The 10,000-nt window shown below is 45.9% G+C and overlaps 2 protein-coding genes across 2 annotated transcripts in view; one reads left to right on the plus strand and one right to left on the minus strand.

Moving 5' to 3' along the window:
* The window catches only part of aldh5a1 (aldehyde dehydrogenase 5 family, member A1 (succinate-semialdehyde dehydrogenase)), a 132,122-nt gene that overhangs the window by 54,079 nt on the left and 68,043 nt on the right, over window positions 1-10,000 (plus strand). The gene's annotated exons all lie outside the window — the stretch shown is intronic.
* Window positions 1-10,000, minus strand: part of dennd4b (DENN/MADD domain containing 4B) — a 57,524-nt gene that overhangs the window by 2,409 nt on the left and 45,115 nt on the right. The window contains 12 exon segments of the mRNA XM_078287059.1: window positions 1-139; window positions 837-933; window positions 1,122-1,361; window positions 1,854-2,010; window positions 3,160-3,335; window positions 3,767-3,871; window positions 4,332-4,632; window positions 5,084-5,321; window positions 5,697-5,852; window positions 6,128-6,272; window positions 7,088-7,216; window positions 8,159-8,365. The exon segment at window positions 1-139 is cut by the window's left edge and continues 27 nt beyond it. Of these exon segments, the coding sequence (XP_078143185.1) occupies window positions 1-139; window positions 837-933; window positions 1,122-1,361; window positions 1,854-2,010; window positions 3,160-3,335; window positions 3,767-3,871; window positions 4,332-4,632; window positions 5,084-5,321; window positions 5,697-5,852; window positions 6,128-6,272; window positions 7,088-7,216; window positions 8,159-8,365 (2,090 nt within the window).

Genomic DNA, 10,000 nt, shown 5'->3' on the forward strand with positions numbered 1-10,000 from the left:
TTGGCCAGAGTCTCCAGGAACAGGGTGACGGCCTTGTGCACCTCGTTCATGCCCACCCAGCGCAGCACCTCCTCCAGGAAGGACAGGGTGAACGGGTGGCTGTGTCTCCGCCAGCTGTAGCTGCGCATCGGCACGCCACCTGGTGGAGGGGGGGGAGGGGGGGGTTAGATTAGTATACATAACACCTGCTTATGGAGTTAACATAACTGCTGACAGGAGGGATTTTCTGATTGTTACAGCACATTTTGTTTTCATGGCACTCTGAACTACTGTTATCTACTGCTACTATTTATAGAAAAGCCTTTTCATAACGGTTCTATTATTAATGCCCTGGTTCTTTATTATGCTATCTTATTTTTATGCTTTTTTTATTTTATGCTATGATTATTTTTTTTGTCTTAACTTTATAGTTTTTAGTCTGTTCAGTTTTTAGCGCCTGCTTTTACTCTTCTGTAAAGCACTTTTAATGTTTTGATAAGTGCTATATAAATGAATATTATCATTATTATTATTATTATTATTATTATCTGGCTACTTATCCTATTGATGCTTGAGGAATGTTTGCACTAATTGTAAGTCGCTCTGGATAAGAGCCTAAATGCCTAAACTGTAAATAGTTCTACTGCTACAAACTAAACAGCATCTGATGTGTGTGGAATCTGATTAAAGCGTCACATGCATTAGAGTCAGCTCAGTGTGGTATTGATCAATTCTACCACAAATCTGTAATCAATCAAACTGCATCATATCAGAGGAGCCTGACTGACTGGACCAGATCCATCTTAAATAAAAGAACAACATCATCAAACGTCATGTGGGGGTTCAGTGAGTCTTACTGTGGATCCTCCAGAGGATGTAGAGGGGGGGCCAGTGGTCCGTGTCGGGGCTCAGGGTGTCCCACAGGAGCCGCACCCGCACCGCACAGCTCTCCGACTGGGTGACACACACACACACACACACACACACACACAGAGGAGGTGAAGACTCTTCAGGATCAGTGGGTTTTCCTGCACAGCGTTTACTGAGCATGCTGGGAGTTTGGGAGCTACGCCGCTTTCACATTTTGTGGCCTAAAAAAAAAAGCTCACAATATGAACGCCGCGTCAGACCGCAGCTGTTACCTGAGTGAGCTGGCTGGCGAGCGGCGAGGCCCGGACCAGCTGCAGCAGGTTGCTGGGCAGACCGAGGCGCTGGAAGTACCAGACCAGGTTCCAGAAGATGATGGAGTGGCTGTCCAGGAGCTGAGCCTGGGCCAGCACCGCCTCGCCCTCGTTCTCCAGCAGACTCTCCAGCTCCTTCCGCAGAACCAGAGGGCTCAGGTAGGCCACCGTCACCTGGGGAGCCCCGCCCCCCGCCGACCCCTGAGGGACACACAGAGAGTGAAACAGGGAAATACCAACTACTAACTACACTACCAGTCCACAGTCTGGACCACCTGACTGAATGTTCTGTGTTTCATTCTCTTAAAGCCATTTTGATCTAAAGGCTTCTGCTTAAATGCTTGAAATGAGTTTCTTAGACAAATATAAATAGTGAAGTTGATCCTATGTATGAATTTCTTTCCAAAGCCTTTGCCTTTCCATCAAGGCAAAGGGCGGCTACTTTAAAGAATCTAAAATATAAGATAGTTTTGATTTGTTTAACACTTTTTTGGTCACTGCATAATTCTATTTGTGTTATTTCATAGTTTTGAGTCTTAACTATTATTCTAAAATGTGGAAAATAGCAAAAATAAAGAAAAATGCAGGTGACTTTTGACTGGTAGTGTATACTGGAATCGAGCTGATATCAGGCTCAACAGATAACCCTACTGTGTGTGTGTGTGTGTGTGTGTGTGTGTGTGTGTGTGTTACCATGGTGGTGCTGCTGCTCTCTGAGTAGCCGCTGGTCTCGGAGCCGGAGTCTTCACTCAGGCCGTTGCAGTGCGGCCGCAGGAAGCCGTCCTGTCCGCCGGGCGCCCGCGCCGCGCTCTCCACCTCGTCCTCCACGTTCCACTGGCTGCGCTCCACGCTGACCGACAGGACAGAGAAGAAGAATTAACATGGATGCATGCTGGGATAGATGTGCGGAGGCTGATCTCAGTGCTTCGATATAAAATGGAAAGCTGGGTTCCATTCTCCAGAGACAAACTGGAAAAAAGTTGTGTTTTTTTCCACCAAATGTCACAAAGATAAATTACTTACTTAGCATTATAGTGTGAATTAAGTGATTTTGATTGTTGTACAATTTCAAAAGATAATCAAATTTAGGAATACCCAAATAATAATAATAGCAATAATTATGTTTATTTACATGTAACTTCAAAATCATCAACAACATTTATTTCTGACCATGCACTGTGATTGGACGAGAGACCGTGAGTTCTTATAACCACAGTGTACAAACTGGCTTTTGTTGTTGTTACTCTGCTTATTACATTACATCCTACAATAGATATGAACAGTCATCCAAATAAATCTGATATGAGCAGCAGTTCAGAATTGAGCGCAATGGCCTGCAGTGTGAACGGAGCCTAAATGCAAATGAACTGCAGCGCCATCTGAGGCCGGTGTTTGGTAGAGGTTGGTACAGATTGGTAGAAGGTAGAGTTTGGTAGAGGTTGGTACAGATTGGTAGAAGGTAGAGTTTGGTAGAGGTTGGTAGAAGTTAGTAGAGGTTGGTAGTGGGTCAGTGGTTAGCAGAGGTTGGTACAGGTTGGTAGAGGTTAGTGGAGGTTAGTAGAGTTTGGTAAAAGTTAGTAGAGGTTAGTAGAGGTTGGTGGAGGTTGGTAGAAGGCAGTAGAGTTTGGTAGAGGCTGGTAAAAGTTAGTAGAGGTTAGTAGAGGTTGGAAAAAGTTAGTAGAGGTTGGTAAAAGTTGGTAGAGGTTGGTAGAGGCTGGTAAAAGTTAGTAGAGGTTAGTAGATGTTGGTGGAGGTTTGTAGAGGTTGGTAGAGGTTAGTAGATGTTGGTGGAGGTTTGTAGAAGGTAGTAGAGTTTGGTAGAGGTTGGTAAAAGTTAGTAGAGTTTGGTACAGGTTGGTAGAGGTTGGTAGTGGGTCAGTGGTTAGCAGAGGTTGGTAGAGGTTGGTAGAGGTTAGTAGATGTTAGTAGAGGTCGGTACAGGTTAGTAGAGGTTAGTAGATGTTAGTAGATGTTAGCAGAGGTCGGTAGAGGTTGGTACCTGCTGACAGGTCCGAGGTCGCAGATCTCAGCGTTGAGGAACGGGACGAAGGAGGCAGAGCAGAAGGGGCAGGAGGAGTTAAGGTTGGAGTCGTCGGACGTCCAGCCGGCCATGATCTCCTCATCATACACCAACGAGTTACAGCTCCGACACAGAGAGCAGCTGGACATCAGCACCTGACGCAAAGGGGAGGGAGGGATCAGCAATAACGCTTAGGGGAGGGGGGGTCAGTGGTTACATTTAGGGGAGGGAGGAGTCAGCAGTAAAACTAAAGGGAGGGAGGAGTCAGTAGCAACACTCAGGGGAGGGAGGGATCAGCAATAACGCTTAGGGGAGGGGGGGTCAGTGGTTACATTTTAGGGGAGGGAGGGGTCAGCAGTAATGCTTAAATGGGGGGTGGTCAGCGGTGACACTTAGGGGAGGGAGGGGTCAGCGGTAACATTTAGAGGAGGGGTCAGTGGTAACACTTAGGGGAGGGAGGGGTCAGTGGTAACATTTAGAGGAGGGGTCAGTGGTAACACTTAGGGGAGGGAGGGGTCAGCAGTACTTTAAGAGCTAAACCATGCTAGCTGCTACACAACACATTTTCCCAGACTGGTCCATTTACCTCTAGCCCCACCCCCTCTTGATTGGCGTCCCAGGACCGGCGCAGCGGATAGGCCGGGCTGGGCGTGTCGGTCAAGTCGATGTCACTGCCCACTGACAACGAACTCTGCGAACAGATGACAAGGAGCAGATTAGTCAGCAGGCGACTGTCTGAACACATCCACAGTGGAAAGTTAAAGGGGAATATGATTTATTTTAACATACATGTTATGCTCATATAATACTGGATAATCAATATCTGAGACTGGGAGTGATGGTAAAGGAAGCTGGGAGAGTAATCAGGATTATTCTTCTCCAATACTACGGAATAAAGCTCATTTGGGTCGAAACGGTAAAAACATACAGAGGCTTCACAAACTCTTTACAAAGTCTCCCATTCTTTCTTTATGGAGCAATTCCAGATTTCACATCTCAAGTGACATCGATCTCTCTTTCTATCATCTATTCACTGATAATGTGAACAGCTAGTGACGCATCTGTTTCATCAATCTCTATCAACCAATCTATCTTTCAGTCAATCTATGTATCCATCCATCCATCCATCCATCTCTTCCCCCCTCACTGACCTCTGAGGTAGCGTTGACCAGCCTCTCCTTGGCTTTCAGCAGCGTTTCGGCCACTTGAGCTTTCCGGGACTGCCTCTGCTCCGACACCCTGCGCCCCCCCACTCCCCCTCCCCCTCCCCCTCCCCCTCCCGGACGCCGGTCGTCCACGCTGGCGGCTCGGCGGACGGAGACTCTGTGTCGGGTCGGGGTGAGCAGCTGCTGCAGTTTCCCGGCCAGCCCTCCTCGACTCGGGGAAGACACGTTGTTGTAGTTCTCGTCCACGCCTTTGTTTCGGCCGGACAAGTCCCGCGAGCCTGCAGGTCTGGAGGTCAAAGGTCAGAGGGAGAATGAGTCTGATACAGCTCAATAACACTGCCAGGGGTGGGGGTTAAAGTCGCTGTGTAGCTCAATGGGTAGAGCAAGGCACTAACACTGCCAAGATTAGCGGGTCAATTCCCTCTGGGGCCACACAGGAATAGAAATGTATGCAGTCATGATATGGTAAGGTGCTGGTGATGTGATGAAATATCCTAAAAATATTAGATGAATAAATTAGACTGTAAATTTAGTCTATTTTATATGTATATATAACACTCAAAACAGCTGCAATGGACAGTAAAAGCAATGAAATCAATGAAGAAATATGAAACCAAGGTAAAAAAACATTAAAGTAAACCAACATTAAAGTAAACCAACAGATCATTACATAAACAGCAAGTCAGTAAAGATGAGTTTAAAGAATTGATTTAACAGTTGACAGATTGAAGACCGACCTGCCGTCTCTGTCCGCAGGCTGGCAGCTGCAGTCCGGGTCCGAGTCGGCCGTCTCTGCACAGTCTTTGTAGAAGGTGGAGAGGCAGACCTGACTCCGTCGTACCAGGACGCCGCCGGGGGGCGCCGGAGGGGGGGTGCAGGTGTCCCGGGGGCCCAGCGGGGGTTTCCGGGACGAGGCGTCGCTGCAGCCGTTGGTCCCTGTGTTACGGAGGACGGCCTTGCTGGACAGTTTCACCTCTGAGGGAGGAAAAGAGGGAGAGGAACAGGAAGATAAAGGGGAAATAAGTAAAGTTTTTACTGTCTCATAGCACAAAATAACCATAATATATCTGTGAGGGTTGATAGCAGGGGTGTGATCAAGTCAACTTTTCTCGAGTCCCAAGTCAGTCTCAAGTCTTGAGACACAAGTCCCAAGTCTAAATGTAGATTATCAAGTCAAGTCCAAGTCAAGTCCACGTCATTAATGTCAAGTCTCAAGTCTAAATGTAAAACAGCAAGTCAAGTCAGAACAAATCAAGAGTCCTATCTTAAAGAAAACTAAATATCTTTTCAATGCAATATGGTTTCAACAGGATAAAAACTTGGTAAGAGGAGAGGTAGTTTGTCACTGACTGTCAGTCGAGGTCTTCATGCTGTTCAGACTGTTGCTCTTCACCAGCGGGCCGGTCAGGGATTCGTGGCTGGAGCTTTCACTCAACCCGCTCCAGCTGGACTGACGAATCAGGCTGGAGTGGGGGCGGGGCCTCTGAAGACTGTCCATCGTCACGTCTTTTAAAAGAAAAAACAAAACAAGAAGCAGCTGAGCTTCCAAATGTCCTGTCATAATCACCACAATATATCAAACATAACCAGTTATGCTAATTAATGTTTATTAGCAAATATTTCTATGTCAACATACTTGCCTTCACATAACACATGGGTGGTATTAATATGAACTCCATATTTTAAAGTATTAAAGAGTTACAATAGTTTCAACAAAACCAGTTTTTCCTCATTAATATGCAAATGTATGCAGCAAGACTGTTTGATGGAATCCTCCTGACCTCCCCGCGACCCCACCGAGCCGCTCTTCTGCCGCCGTTTGATTGGCTGTCTGAACTGGGCCACGGCCAACACGACGTTCCGCAGCTTGGCCCAGCGGAGACGGCCGCCCTGATTGGTGGAGGGCCACTTGCTCTCCAGCACCGCCTGAGGAGAGAGGGAGAGGAGAGAGGAGAGAGAGAGAGAGAGAGAGGAGAGAGAGAGGAGAGGAGAGAGGAGAGGAGGAGAGAGAGAGAGGAGAGGAGAGAGGAGAGAGGAGAGGAGAGAGAGGAGAGGAGAGGAGAGAGAAGAGGAGAGGAGAGAGGAGAGGAGAGAGAGGAGAGGAGAGGAGAGAGAGGAGGAGAGGAGAGGAGAGGAGGAGAGGATGGGAGGAGAGAGAGGAGAGGAGGAGAGAGAGAGAGGAGAGAGGAGAGACAGGGGAGAGAGGAGAACTGAGCATGAGGATTTCTTTCTTTCTTTCTTTCTTTCTTTCTATCTATCTATCTATCTATCTATCTATCTCCATCTCTCCATCCACTTAATTTGTCATTATGTTTTGAAACACACTGTCTGGCTGAGAGAGTTCCTCCTGGCTGATGTGTGTGTGTGTGTGTGTGTGTGTGTGTGTGTGTTCCTGCTCAGCCTGCTGCCTCATGCACCTGCACGAAACTGAAACTGCACTGAGGAAGTGTTGCTGCCACAGCAGCTGCTGGATTGTAAAAATCACAAACCACTTTCACCACCAAATTCATTTATGGAAGAGAAAGAAGCTCTAAATGATGACTGGTGAGCTGCCAGATGTTTCCGGTCTGGTGAGGCAGACAGAGCCAGCATTTACTGCATTTAGCTTATGGTAATTTGCTCAAAATTAACACTCAACCTCATACAGCTGCTGTCAGGTGAAAACCTTGCATCGCTAAAATATCAACCTTTCAGTGCGTGTGTGTGTGTGTGTGTGTGTGCGTGTGTGTGTGTGTCCTGACCTTGTTGTAGTATCCGTAGGTGATGGTGTTGGGAGTGATCCCGGCCTTCTTCATCTCCAGCAGCACTCTGACAGCGAGGACCGGCTGGCCGTACTGACCGCACAGCTGCATCAGGATCCGGTAACACACCTGGACACAGAGGGACCCACACACACACTGACTGGGCTGCACCATGTATCCTATATTTATTGTCATTGTGATATGAATTTCCGCGATAAACACATCGCAAAGGACTGCGATATCAAGTGTCAGAAAATTCGGTGCGCATCTATACTGAACATTACAGTAACACGTTTGTGACGCCTTGTGTCAGATGCAGTGGTCAGACTGTAGTCGCCTTGTCAAGTCGACAACGTAAACAGATCCAAATCCCAGAAGGATGAAATACTCTGAAAAACTTTTCAACAACAACATATCTGCTCAAGGTTCATCTTTCCATCAAGTCAGAGCCATGGAAGACAAGCTCCGCCTCCCAGAGTGTAGGAACACACTGTGAGTAAACACAGTAAGTTAGCTCTTATTTTGAAGTTTCGTCTTCCATTCACAGGAAAAGTCTTATTTTTAATATGAAGAGTTTACACTGTCATGAATAAGATAGATTGCGGGGAGACAGACATGAGCCACACACTATATCCCGGTAATTTGTAGTAACTCTAACTAGTATAAGCAGTCATTCTCGCAGGGAGATGTATTTTGTAATTAGCTAACTTAGCTTAGCGGTCACACACACACTCACTGTTATACACACTGACAGACACACACTGATGATCACACACTGGCTGTCACACACACTGACACACACTGACTACCACACACACTGACAGACACACACTGATGATCACACACTGACTGTCACACACACTGATTAACACACACTGATGATCACACACTGACTGTCACACACACTGATTAACACACTGATGATCACACACTGACTGTCACACACACTGACAGACACTGACGGTCACACATTGACGGTCACACACTGTGATGTTCAAACATGGCGGCAAGGCGGCCCGGTGGTTCGAGACACAAGAAAAACCCTTTTGCAGCGGCGACCTTTGACCTCACCTCGTCCGGCAGCACCACCTTGCGGTTCTCCATGTGCTTGAGGACGTCGTAGGCGGTGTGCAGCGCGCGCACCTTGGCGCTCTCGGCCCGGACGAAGGTGGGCAGGTAGATGAACCAGAGGCCGTAGCAGTGACCCAGCAGGCACTTGGACCACATGTCCGGCACCGCAGAGTACTTCTGAGCCCGCTTCTGGGCCAGCTTGATCTCCTGCACACAGCACAGCACATCGATTACATGCAGGGGCGGAGTCTTTCCTGTATACTGTGTAAGTGCAAGCTATAGTTGTGTTCTCTGTCTACCAGAGTCAACTTTGCTCGAGTCCTAAGTCGGTCTCAAGTCTTGAGGCACAAGTCTCAAATCAAGTCTCAAGTCTAAATGTAGAACAGCAAGTCAAGTCAGAACAAATCAAGAGTCCAGTATCAATTTAATATCTTGAAGAAAACTAAATATCTAGGACTTTTCAATGCAATATGGTTTTAATAGGATAAAAACTTGGTAAGAGCATCATGAGTTTGATTTCTAGAATCAGTTTCAACTTCAATAAATTCAATCATTCCATACAAATTCAGAAAACAGAATTTAAATTCAGTCGTCCGCTGGAACAAATCTCATCACTTTCAATCTGAGTCATTTACACAAACACAAGATCTCAAGTCAAGACTTTAGAAACCTTTTCAAGTCATCAAAGTACAAGTCAGAGTCAAGTCCCAAGTCACCAGAACCCAAGTCAAGTCAAGTCAAGTCTCAAGTCTTCTCTTCATGCATCAAGTCAAGTCTCAAGTCTTCTCTTCATGCATCAAGTCAAGTCTCAAGAAATTAAAACTGTGACTCGAGTCTGACTTGAGTCCCAAGTCATGTGACCCGGGTCCCCACCTCTGCTGTCTACCTCACCATCCTATAGGTCTTAAAGGGCAAAAATAAAAACTTATCAGTAAACTGAAATTACAGTTAAAGATTATTCTACAGAAAATGTAGCGCTAATTCCCAGTGATCTGTCAAAACACCAAAAACATGAGTGAAATTTGGGGTGAAGAAGAGAGGGGAATATTTCACTTTCTTCATCATTCAGTATCTTTAAAATATGGAGGATCCAGTCTGCAAAGGGATTCTCATTTCATCAGCCAAGTACTTCAGTTTCCTTCTGGCCTTTAGAAAGTAGAAAGATCATTTTATAAGAGTAGATATGGCTGCTTTATTTTTATCAGCTGGTGGAAATCTAATTTTGGAGGAAGACTATTCCCACTTATTTATTTTTCAGCCATGGCTGCTATTTTGGTTCACTGCTCTTGTTAATCTTAGTTGCATTTTTAGTGATCTCAGGTAATGTTCGGTTTTTGACTTTTTATTGTCTCACTGTTTGTTGTTTTTTCTTTATTATTGTGTTTTATTGTTTTTCTAATGTGTTGGTTATGTTGTTGTCTGGTCCTGACTGCAACCACATTTCCCCTTGTTGGACAATAAAGCCTAAACTTGACTTGAAAGCGTCTTCGAGTCGCCGAGTTCATCGCCGGTCTCTCCAGCCTCCTCCTGACCCGCAAATCCTGTTTTCCCTGTTACAGCGATCTGAAAATAACTTCCACCCCGAACCCACTGCTGAATATTGGATAAGCATTGAATTATTAACAATCATTAAATTAAAATGGCACAGTATGACTGTCAACAGCATTCCTCCTCCTTTCTTTATTCAGGAAAACTGGGTCAGAAAGTAGAGACACTCGATGATTTAGACACCAACCTGCTTATTACTGTCTTACGCACTAGATTATTCAGTATTAAATATGGTTTAATTTATGCATACAAGTGGGAAAATGTTGAAGTATGTACTGTATAGAGTCCAGCTTA

Source organism: Centroberyx gerrardi, chromosome 12 (genome assembly GCF_048128805.1).
Source record: "Centroberyx gerrardi isolate f3 chromosome 12, fCenGer3.hap1.cur.20231027, whole genome shotgun sequence".
Taxonomy (NCBI): Eukaryota; Metazoa; Chordata; class Actinopteri; order Beryciformes; family Berycidae; genus Centroberyx; species Centroberyx gerrardi.